Consider the following 12,560-nt stretch of genomic DNA (forward strand, 5'->3'; position numbering starts at 1 on the left):
ATATATATATATATATATATATATACACACATACATATATACTATCAAAAAAGCACACTGACCTTATGGCACGACGCTGATGTCATGTGCATAAATTATACCAACATATCACCTCCAAACCAGGAGGCTTCCGTATGGTACTCAAGCATTTGCAGACTGAGATTTAAAGTCTATGGTCATGAATAGACAAAAGCAGAGATGTTGATCTAGATTTCACCCTCGTTATGGGCTCATCAGAACAACATACTGCTGATCGTTTATTCATGACCAGACTAAGCTTGTTAATAAATGCAGATCGAATCCCCAAACTTGACAAAACAGCAGAGCATACATTGAGTCCCATCACGGCAATTACTGCACGACCTGCAAGCAACAAGTGTCGCCTACCACACAAGCACATCATCTCTGCCCTGCTGATCACCAGCTTGGAGGTTTGCAGTCAGGAATATTAAATTTAATCAAAGAAGCACACTGATTTTATGACATGACATAATAATTGTCATGTTTTATGACAAAATCCCACCGATCACTTTCAACATTCTGAGAACCTTCAGCGGTGCTAATGATCGGAAAAAATCAGTATCGGAATCCGAGCTTGACATGCATTGCTTCTCTATGGAGGCCGCTGTTTGGATGAAGGTGAGTTCATAATGTGACGTCACTGGTGAAATTGAAAATCAACACGCTAAGGCTTATTTTTTGCCAATTTGTGATTGGCAAAAAAATTTAAAAAATATTCAATTTTATTTTCCCTTCAAATTAGACCATGATTAACGATTCTCAATGGTTTTCAGAAAAAAAAATTTGGTGTTTGGAGTCCCATTTAAAGATTTGCAGCTTATGTTGCAAAGGTCTTTTGGTTACAAAAAAATTATTTTTAAGTTACTTTTCCCACATTTACAAAAATATCATACAAACGTATCAAGGCAATTCTTGGCAAGTACAAAAAGTTAATCTTGCAAACTTGACTTGGACCATCTATTTAGTTTACTGCATGCCAAATATCTCTGTTTCTGTTCTCTGTCTCTGAACATGGTCCCTTCCTACAAGATGTTTTTATATATCCCAAAACTTGGCTCACTCGGATCATAGCAAATTTCTTACGTGGAGCTTTTACACTGAAAAAGTTAAGAATAATTGTCATGTTTATAAAAGGTGGTTGGAATGTGCTCGACAAGAAGAGAGCCAAAATGCATGGCTGCTCGGAGGGTCATTATTTTCACCAAAAGAAAATCATTTGATGAAGCAATGTCAAGTCCTGCCTAACCACTCATCAGCAAAAAGAAAAGATCCAAGACTACAGTGTTGCAAATAAAGCCTGGGTGAAAGAAGAAAAACAATAAAGCATCATGCAGCAATAAACCTGATAAGCACCACAGCGTTAATGATAGTCAAATTTGGAATGCTTTTGCTGAGAAACGACGACACAAATAATAATAATCATCATCATCATGTACCGTGCTCAAATAATAAAAGTCATAAAAAAGAATAAAAATAATAAGTGAGTCTGAATCACTAATGCCAATTGGAGAAACCAAAGAGAAAATAATCTTTGGGGAAAAAAAAAAAAGATGACTCCATCAAACATTGTGAAAGGACAAAAATGAAACCAAAGTAAAAATAAATACAGACAGACTCACCGGTATCATCGAGCATAAAATCATCTTGTGCATAACGGAACTTCTCTGGTCCACAAGCGATGAAAACGTCCTCCTCACCAAAAAAGTCTTGCAAACAGGTAACCTGCACAAGGAGGGACAAATCTCAAGTACCACTGCAAATACTCTCCCACCCCCCCCCCCCCAAAAAAAAAAAATGAACATGAAAACATCATTGGCCAATTGTGTTTGTGATTGCTGCCAAGCAGCATCTGATTCAATCTACAGATTCCATTGTGTTGGCACAATTCTTATATACTGCAATATATAGTGAAAACTGTGGTGTCTGTCCTTGCATTCGTCTGTCTTCCATTTATGACAGCCGTGTTTGAAAAGCTGCTGATTGCATCAAGAAAAGTGAAATGAAAATAACCAATGTAGTCAGTCACTTTGTTGTCCCTTCCAGCAATCTTTCAAATCAACATGAACATCTGGATTAAAGTAGATTTAATCCAGATATTCATGGAGTAAAAATTTTAAATAGCTATATTTTGCCATCTTTTTAGACAAATCCAACTAAACCTCCATCACCCGATGTTGCACCACAATTTTGCGGTGGACGGTAGAAGTAGCACAGAGCTTCCTTCGCCTCTGAGTGAAACCAAGAGAATGAAACACAATTTACCTTTTAAAATCCATGAAATAATTTAAATTGATGGATTAGCTTAAACTTGTCCTCCACTGGGGACTGATACTTTTGCGAGTAAAGAATAATTCTGGCGGCCCATTGAGTGGAGAGTGAGCAAACGACTCGTGGCCGAACCAGTTTCATTTCCTATATCTGGTGGATGTTACCATTCTGGTTCATTATATACAATGGGTAAGCCCAATAGAAAATAAAACTGATATTATTCGAAACAAACTGATAATGCAAATTGCTGGAAATATTCTCATAATCACCATTTTGATCTTATGTTCATCCGTGACAACTCTCTCAGAGTAAATGCATTGTGATGTTCCTTCAAGATTCCATACAATACGATGATAGTTGTCATTTTTAAGAACAGAAAGATGATCACACCGAGATGAAAAGAGAAGGAAGATGAAAACATTGCTGAAAATGCCAACGATGGTGTGAATAGTGACACGAGAAGCACTGATTATCCTGTTTCAGTGATTGATGCAAACACTTGATCTTTTTGTTGCTGCATCGAACCAGTGAGTGATATATCCAAAACATAACCAACTCTACAATGTGTGTGCTTCATTTTCTTTTAATTCAATATATATCCAAAGATTATCCAGAGCCAAATGAGTTATGAAATCGTCACCATAATAATCATCACAATTATTTGTTTATTGCTTCTTCCTTTGATTTATTAGTCATTCTGACTGAGGCATGGAGTTAAGCTAAACGAACATGCTATATGCCTTGGGCTTTAAAAATAAATAAATAAATACATGCATAAACCAAGAGGAAAAAAAATTGTTCATGAAGAAAAGGTAGTTGGAGAACATTGGTTTTCAGAAGTGCTGCTGAGCAGCACCAAGTAAAGTACAGGTTTTTGATTTCAATCATTGCAAAGAAGCTTAATTCCAAGTGCAACAAGAAGCAAGTGCATGGGCATTGGCATTGGCATTGGCCTTGCATCCTATCACCTTTGATCATGTGATTGCACCTTCCATTAGTTGAATGCTCCAAACCGAAAAAGACTCCCAAAAGGCCATCCAAAGTGGTTTATAAGTGGTCGTCTATTTCAGAGAAATTGGCAAGGGTACCAGTCCAAAGGGTTATTGTTATTCTACAATACCAGGGCACCTTTCATGTCGACAAATACAAGCAACGTTAGCATTTCCTCCAAAGTAATGCAGTAAACAATGGTGGTATACCATTAAAGCATTTTAGAGGAGAATGCTACTCTAATGGGAATTGTATACAGATCTAGAAGATGAATTAATAGGAAGCACATTACCAACAGATATAATATAATGTGTTATGTTATAGGCCTTCTAATAATGTAACATAGCAAATACAACCCATCGCTTCAATATTCAGAGGCGGGGGGGGGGGGGAGGGAGAGAGAAGACAAAGAGGGGGAGGGAGGAGTGGGTGAGGAAGGGAGGGGGAATTGTGAAGATCTTGGAAGGAATGGGAAAGCTGGGAAGAGCTAAGAATGGGGGGGGTATAGCGATACTTTATTCACTCCGGGAGGGGGTTAGGAGCAAGGAGGATGGGGGGAGGAGGGGAAGGGGAGGGGTTTGGGAGGAGGTAAGTGTGAGGAAAGGGGTTCTGGACTCACGAATGGGAGGGGACTTGAGAGGTAAAGGGGGAGGGTTTCTGGACTCACGAATGGGAGGGGGACTTGAGGGGTAAAGGGGGGGAGGCTTTCTGGACTCACGAATGGGAGGGGGGCTTGAGGGGTAAAGGGGGGAAGGGTTTCTTCAGTAGCGTTTGGTAGTGGGACTTGTGGAAAAGGGGAGGGGGGTAATCGAGGATTGAATGAAATGGGGTACATTAAAACAGCACATTAATAGAGCATGCGGAGACCCCTCAAAGATGCCCATGAGTGGTGGAGAGGGACGGGGCTTTGGGAGGAGGTAAGCATGAGGGGAAGGAGTGCGAAGGATAGGGAAGGCAGCAGGAGGGGAGGGGAAGGCAAGGTAGCGTGAGAAAAAGGCAGGGCAACGCGAGGAAAAGGCAGGGCGGCATGAGGAAAAGGCAGGGCGGCACGAGGAAAAGGCAGGGCGGCACGAGGAAAAGGCAGGGCGGCACGAGGAAAAGGCAGGGCGGCACGAGGAAAAGGCAGGGCGGCACGAGGAAAAGGCAAAGCAGCATGGAAGGCAGGGAAGTTAAGGGTGATAAAACGTGCTCAAACAGCAACATTACATTTTAAACTCCCAGTCATACATAAAACAGAGCAGGAACATTTACAACTCACGCTATCTACCTGGCAAAGGCGTGCCTGCATGCTCGCACATGCAGTGACCTTTGCATCCCTCCGGTAGGCTCACTCCAAATCCGATTTGTACATGCTACACTCTGGGCAAGCCATTTCAAATTCTAAACGAAACCGGCAGTCCTTAACAGGCCCCTTAACAGAGGGGTGGGAGGGAGAGGAGAGGAGAGGAGAGGAGAGGAGAGGAGGAGAAGAGAGACTTTGACTATTGAAGCACTTTTATTTATAAAGGTAAGAAAATCACACACGTCAGACAAATATACAAATAATCACAAAATCACAAAAGTTCCAAACATGTGCAACCCAACAACACCAAAGAGAAAAAAACCCCCCATCATTGACACGATAATAAAAAAACTCAAAACACCAACATCAACTTCACAAGAACCTCCCTTTACACACCATTTTTGTGCAAAGGTTTGCAAATCATCTTTCAATTGACAAAAAAAGAACTCCATACGTAGCCTCGCCATGACAAGAGCCTTAAAGACTACAACGACATCACATAAAATATCATTTGCAAGGAGCTTTGCTTTTTCTTGGCTTGTAGATTGCCAGTTTTGCAATAGAAATCAAGAAATTGACAAGAGCAATCTCTGAGCTCTTTTTGCAACCAAGTGGTATTCCAAAATAAATAAAAAAAAACACACAGAGAAAGAAAAATTCATCCTATGTAAGAGAAGTGATAACTCAAAAAGAGACATCAGTCTTGCACAATCTACATATGCATGGAAAAGGTCTTCACAGAGAGCATACAGAAAGGACCATGCCTCTGTGTTAATTTCATTAAACAGATGTAGTAAAATGTTGGAGGACAGCACCATATGGGTGAGTCTCCAGGCAATATCACCAGTCCTTTTAACAATTGGTGAAATATACATCGCAGACCATTGCGGATAGGAGGGAGCCCAGAAGGCAGTTTTTCTTTTCATCAAGCCCCAAATGAAGTAGGCCGTAATGAGGGAAATCAAATTGAAAGGCACAAACGGTGCAGTCGTTTTCTGTCTTTGCTGGTGAGTGGCGATGAGGATAGCAAAATAGACATTGTGGAGTTACGATCTGGCAAGTTATAGCTAGAACATATCTGTGGTGGTGTATTGTGACCACCGATGTCAGCAGTGAAGCTCAGGCCTAAGTGTCTCAAGACTTGCAGGACTTCTTGTAGTAAGTACCTGGGCAACACTCCTCAAACATCTGATACCAGTTTTTTCCTGAATATATCCCACAGAGAACCAACTGTTCCTATTGCAATCACAAAGGTCCCAAGTTGTGCTCACACCAGCACCCAAAAATTATCCATGAAGGTACGTGAGCGAGGAATTTCAGGAAAGAGAGCATTGTAGAAAAGGGGTTCTTGAAGGAACCTTTTTCTGTTTTACGTCTCCATTTGCGGAGTTGTTGAGATAAACTGCCAGGCGTGCAGGACATTTTGGGAAAAGACAGGGAGCAACAGGGCATCAACATGTTGCAGTTCCATGAAAAAAGTTCACGGTTGTAGCCCAGCATGCCGGCTTGTTTCAAAATAAGGCTCGCAGTGGATTTCCAGGGCAAGGCCTCCAGAAATATAAAACGACGAGCAGTAGAGATACAGAAAGCAATCACCCGACAAAGAATGTCCACAAGTCCATGACCCCCTTCCCCTAGTAGAAGGCAAATAGTCTCTGGTTTAAGCCAATGTTTGCCATCCCAGAAGAAGTCGAGCAAACATTTTTGGATCAATGCCACCAATGTTAGAGGTGGCTGCAGGACAATCATTTTATGCCATAGCAGAGGGGCAACTAGGTTGTTAATGACCAAGGCACGACCTCTGAAAGACAAAGTGGACAGAATTCCCCTCCATCGATTAAACTTATTATTAATTCTGTGGAGCAAATCATCCCAATTCCTTTTGACAAAGCCAGGGGTACCGAGATAAACACCAAGGTACTTTACACCTTCGTTTGCCCATGTCAAATTCATAGGAGGAGTTGGAAGGCCAAAAGGTGGCGCACAGCCGACCAAAACTGCTTTACACTTAGACCAATTGATTTGTGTTGTACATGCTTGAGAGTAGACATGTAGACACTCAAACAACATAGTAATATCGTTGTTGTAGCAAACAGCAACACATACATCATCAGCACAAGCCGAAACAATAATGGGCTCTTCTGATGGAGTCACTGGAAATCCCAAAAGGGAGGATCGTAAACTAATCAGAAGGGGCTCGATGCAAAGAGTGTACAAGATTCCAGATAAGGGACAACCTTGCTGAATTCATCTCTCAATCCGCAAAGGTAACCAGAGACCATCATTGACTTTAAAGCACGAGTCACATTTGCTCTACGGCTAGGATACGGTGGCCGTACCCCCCCCCCCCCCTGAATTGACAGAAACGTGCGGCGGCCGCAGAGGTTCTGAGGTGGCCTCAGGGTAGCCCTACGCCGTATGGCTATCTTTTACAGGCCGTAGGGGTCTCCGTGGAATTAAAGTGCGAAGTTATAACTTTTTTCATTTCAAGGTTGGCCATAGCAATTCGACAAGCCGTAGCCATGACGTAGATGTGTTCCACATCGACCGTACGTAGCGCGTTCGGTGGGCTTGTGTTATTCGTGCGTTTTCTGTAGGCTCTTATCAATGAAAAATGAATTTTGCCAACCCACAAAAAATTACGGCGGTCGCACCATTTCCACGTTCGCCTTAGGGCCCCCCTGCGGTCGAGGCTACCTTGCGTCTGCCTTGAAAATTCAATGGCCACCGCAGGGACACCCTAAAGTCACCGTGCGACATCAAATCAGAGACCGTACGGCAACCCCACGTTTTCGGTCTCCACAATGTCTAAATACCCCGTGCGGCTACCCAAAAAATAAAAACATATGTGACTGCGACATTGTGTGACTGTGGAAATACTGCGGCCGCCCTATAATTGCTAGTGGCCGTAGATTTTCTAGACCCTACGGACACCGAGCCAAATGTGACTGAAGCATAATCAAGCTAAAAATGCGATTTGAAAATAAAGTTACACAAGAGATAAAAGATGGCCCAAAACCAAATTGTTTTAAGATGTAAAACAAATATTCATGATTAACAGAGTCAAAAGCCTTTTCCTGATCAATAAAAAAAATAAAGAGACCAGTTTATTGTTGTTGGATTTCACACACATCCCACAAGTCTCGTACTAAACAAATGTTATCATGCATAGATCTGTGCATAACGCAATACGATTGATCCTGGTGTATAACCGTGCTTAAAAGTCTTCACATGGTTAGCAAGTGCTTTCCCAAAAATTTTATAATCTACACAGAGAAGGGATATTGGGCGCCAGGTCTGCATCAGTTGCAGATCCCTCTTCTTAGGGATAAGGCAAACGACCGCACATCGACAACGAAGGGCTAATAAGCCCTCCTGAAACCTGTATAAAAAACTGAGAGCAAAGCAGCGCCCAGCATATCTCAGAAAGTTTTATAAAATTCAGCTGGCAACCCATCAAAGCCAGGAGCCTTATGGTCAACAAGGCCATCCAGTGCAGTTTTAAGTTCACCAAGACTAATGTTTTCATCCAAGAAGTGTTGCTGATGCTCATCTATCTGTGGTAAATGAGTTGCAATATTTTGCATTGCAGGCATATCGTTAGACTGAAAAGAAAATACACTCTCGAACAAAGGGGACAGTTTCTGTATTGCTATCCAGAGTATGCCCATCACTCGACTGAAGACTAAGTAATTGCTGGCTCGCCTTGGTCGTCTTCTCAAACTTAAAAACAAGCGGTCATAGACTGGTACTTATGAAATCGTCAACTTGACCTCTGACCTTGTCTAATAAAAGCTGTCTCTCGAGAAGGTAGCGACGTAAACTAGAAGTTTCTACGATGATTCTGTACCAAACCATCAAAAATCGAATGTTTTGGATGGTTGACCTCACTGTGACCTTGACCTTTGACCGATTTTGACCAAAATCTAATCATTGCTTGCCACCACCCTCCTGGATCACGTGGTGTAATTTGACATTGGTTGCTTCTTCCGTTCTCGAGTTATCATTTTTTGGATGTTTGACCTCACTGTGACCTTGACCTTTGACAGATTTTGACCAAAATCTAATCAGCACTAGCCATCACCCTCCTGAATCACGTGGTGTAATTTGACATTGGTAGCTTCTTCCGTTCTCGAGTTATCTGTACCAAACCATCAAAAATCGGATATTTGACCTCACTGTGACCTTGACCTTTGACCGATTTCGACCAAAATCTAATCAGCACTCGCCATCAGCCTCCTGAATCACGTGGTGCAATTTGACATTGGTAGCTTCTTCCGTTCTCGAGTTATCGTGCCTACAAACAAACAAACAAACAAGCAGTCATAGACTGGTACTTACGAAATCGTCAACTTGACCACTGACCTTGTCTAATAAAAGCTGTCTCGAGAGAAGGTAGCGACGCAAACCAGAAGTTTCTAAGATGATTCTGTACCAAACCATCAAAAATCAAATGTTTTGGATGTTTGACCTCACTGTGACCTTGACCTTTGACCGATTTTGACCAAAATCTAATCAGCGCTCGCCAGCACCCTCCTGAATCACGTGGTGTAATTTGACATTGGTAGCTTCTTCCGTTCTCGAATTATCTGTACCAAACCATCAAAAATCGAATATTTGACCTTGCTGTGACCTTGACCTTTGACCGATTTTGACCAAAATCTAATCAGCGCTCGCCATCACGCTCCTGAATCACGTGGTGTAATTTGACATTGGTAGCTTCTTCCGTTCTCGAGTTATCGTGCCTACAAGCAAACAAACAAACAAACAAACAGAAACGGAAGGCATCAATATACTTACGAAATCTTTAGATTTTGAAAGTAACAAACAAACAGAAACGGAAGGCATCAATATTGTTGTGGTTGACGAAATTCGCAAACCACCATTCAGGTCCCTTAGGTGAGGTATCTCGGTAAGTATATGTGTAGTTAGGCCCAAACCCGTTGTCTAGAGGGAATAAATGTCATTCATGCGGGCTGCGACTCTTCAGGATAGCCGTTTTTCTTTTACTATCTTTATTTTGGACCAGCTGCCATTATTACCACCACCAACCACAACGCCGCTTCACCACAACCGCCACAACCTTTACCGTCACAACTCGCCACCATCGCATCACCGTCATCTCGCGCCACTCGTGGGCACTGATGCTGGACTCGTGCGGGGCGCGCACCGAGCAGCGTGTTCAAAAACATCACGGACTTTCCGCAGAAAAACGGATCAAAAACGACTCACGCCCACTTTTGTTCCGTCCAATCGGTGAGCGAGGGGCGGTTTGGCCCCGCCTCCAGGGCGTTGGAGGGCGGTCGCTATATGCAAATTCATGGATCAAAAAGCATTCACGCCCACTTTTCCTCGGGCCAATGGGGAGCCAGGTGAAGGGTCGGAGGCAAAGGGTCAAGGGTGAAAGAGCGAAGCCACGGGGCTTATAAAAACGACTGCGTTCGTCAGTCGAGTTCAGTTCAGTTGGAAGTTGAGTAAGAGTTCAGTTGGAAGTTGGGAGTTGAGTGTGCGGAATTCAAGAGAGTCGTCGGTGGAGCTGGAAAGAAGTGGTACTAGTCGGAGTGAAGAGGACGGAGCTGTGGAGAGGTGACGGCGGCGAAGGCGGACGAGGGGGTGCTCGCGTCGGTGCCGGGAGCGGCACAGGGAGAGGCCAGCAACGCGACCGAGGTGGAGGAGGAGACGCTCGCCGCGGGACCCGAGACAGGGTTGTATCCTCCTTTCCCCGAGCATCAGCAACCCCCTCCTGTTTCCCCCCGCGCTGAGATAGTGCGACAAAGGGGGCCCCCTTCCCACCCCCTACCAGACACTGTCCGCGAGGCCCGCGGAGTTGAGGCACCACCGCCGCTCCGCGTCTCATCATCAGACGGGTAGGCCCGACACGGTCTCGGCCCCAGGCCTGCCTACCCCCCTCATCCTGGAGGGTGGTTCTCTTTTCTTTTGCTTTGGGAATGTGTGTTGTCGGCGCCGTCTGTGAAGTAAAATTGTATAAGTGTTGCCGTGTGCCCGGTAGTCGGATAGATCTGCATTGTTGCATTTGCTTTTTGTGTAATATTGCATTGTCTTCTTCTTTTACATGTGCTTTTGGTGGAATTGTATATGTGTGCTTTCCGTTCATCGCAAAATAAATGTGCTTATTGTTGAACTGTTTTCCCGCTTCGCTTCGTCATTTCTTTCATTGAATCCCCATCTTGCTTCACGTAAAGGGTTGGTCGTGGGCTAAGACGCCCGATAATTAATCGAACCGTCGAGGCCGACGAATAACACCGCTCGGTTATCCCGATAGTACGGAACGGGTCGCTTAAGTGGCCCGTGTCCGAAGTCAACCTGCGATCGCCCGGTCTACCCTCCGTGTGGGTACTTAGGTAGGTCGAATTTGGCGAGCAACCCTATCCCACGCGGGGGCCGATTGGCACGATCGCGGTGAGACCGAAAGGTCCACCCGTGACTGGTTCCCGGCGTTAGTCCGAGAGGGTCACGACTGGATTGTCCGTCCGGTGGGCGACGTGCTGCGATTCGAGTTACGTGGCCGTCAGCACGCCGGCGGGCGCGAATCCGCAACAATATACTTACGAAATCTTTAGATTTTGTAAGTAAAAACTCCGAAATCCTTACAACATGTGCCTGCAGACAGTAAACCACTGACTCTCAGCCTGACTCAGGCACCGATACCATCTCCCTGAACCAATTCCTTAAGCAGAGTTTGTTTTTCATAGAGGAGTTGACACCTTTTATCATCACTGAGGTCCTCAGCCCCTCCCTGTCGTCAAAGAATCTCTTGTTTCAAGGCGCAATACATTATTGTTTACTTCAAGAGCAGTTAATTTTGTATTGCCGACAGAAGACACGGATTTGTGCCTTGGCATAGTCCCACCACTGACAGAGATTTAAACACTGATGTAGATACACAAACCTCTCCCAAAAAAACCTTGAAGGATGACTTGAAAAGAGGGTCGCTCAGAAGGGAAGTATTAAAACACCAATACAATGTGCGGTGTCTAAAACCAGGAAGTGACAAGCACAGATTTACTAAGGAATGGTCAGAGTAACCAGAAGGAACAATATCTGTACGTGTGACAAGATTGATAGCAGAGTTGGGAATGTAAAATTTATCAAGTTGAGCAAGTGAAAGATGATTTAGTAAAACCGGGCACCAACTAAATTGTTGTAGGTTCGGGTGTTGTTGTAGCCATATATCGTTAAGATCATGGCGTGATATAATATCGGAAAGAGGCCTACTTGATGCTGGATGTGGCTCTGCACTGTTCCGATCTAAAGTTGGGTTCAAAGTAGAGTTAAAGTCCCCCGCTAGGCACAACAAGGTATCAGAAGATAGGTGTTTTGCAGGACATTAAAGGAATCATTTTTTTTTTTAAACGCTTCTCCATCTGTACTGTCAAAAACAAATAGTTTCTGATTGTATTCAAGCTCTACAGAGGCTAGATAGCCTGGGATGAATTCTTTAAAAATATGGGGAGAGACAGACAAACGTGGACTAACAAAAAAAGCAATACCCGCGCTCACAGAATCTCTTACGAAAAAAAACAAAACAAGTGCCATTCAGCTGTTGCTGCCAGTCAACCACACAGTCTGGAGTGGCACGAGTCTCTTGTAATAAGAGGATATCAATTTTTTTCCTTCCTGGCTAATTGCACAGTCTGTGACCGACGCAGCTGACTGCGTCCACCATTAATATTCAAACTGGTTATGTTCATGAAGACATAAGCAGCACCTCAACCATTACGGGTTTAATTCTTTCCTTGCTAGAACAAGATACCTTTTCAATCTTTTAAGCGAGTTAACAGAAACATGAAGGGTTGCAGATGGTTGTACAACAACCTGAGCACCAATAATGAAGGCGTGAGTGCCAGCGAAGAATTCGTTAATTTTCACACGCCTTTTGCGATAAGTTTTTGGGAAGAAATCCATGATTTCAGTAGGTTGGATGGATTCTCCAGAGACACGCTCTGACAGGAAGTCGGCCTCACCATCACTTAGTGAG

General features: G+C 43.7%; 1 protein-coding gene across 6 annotated transcripts in view; it reads right to left on the reverse strand.

Annotated features, from left to right (window-relative positions):
- LOC147008565 (serine/threonine-protein kinase DCLK1-like) overlaps positions 1-12,560 on the reverse strand; it is a 157,677-nt gene that overhangs the window by 74,434 nt on the left and 70,683 nt on the right. For all 6 annotated transcript variants that reach the window (XM_085864456.1, XM_085864460.1, XM_085864455.1 and 3 more), the window contains exon 6: positions 1,641-1,743. In XM_085864456.1, the coding sequence (XP_085720582.1) occupies positions 1,641-1,743 (103 nt within the window). The remainder of the gene's footprint in view (positions 1-1,640; positions 1,744-12,560) is intronic.

Source organism: Eptatretus burgeri, chromosome 18 (genome assembly GCF_056783735.1).
Source record: "Eptatretus burgeri isolate ZD-2024b chromosome 18, Ebu_testis_v1, whole genome shotgun sequence".
Lineage (NCBI taxonomy): Eukaryota > Metazoa > Chordata > Myxini > Myxiniformes > Myxinidae > Eptatretus > Eptatretus burgeri.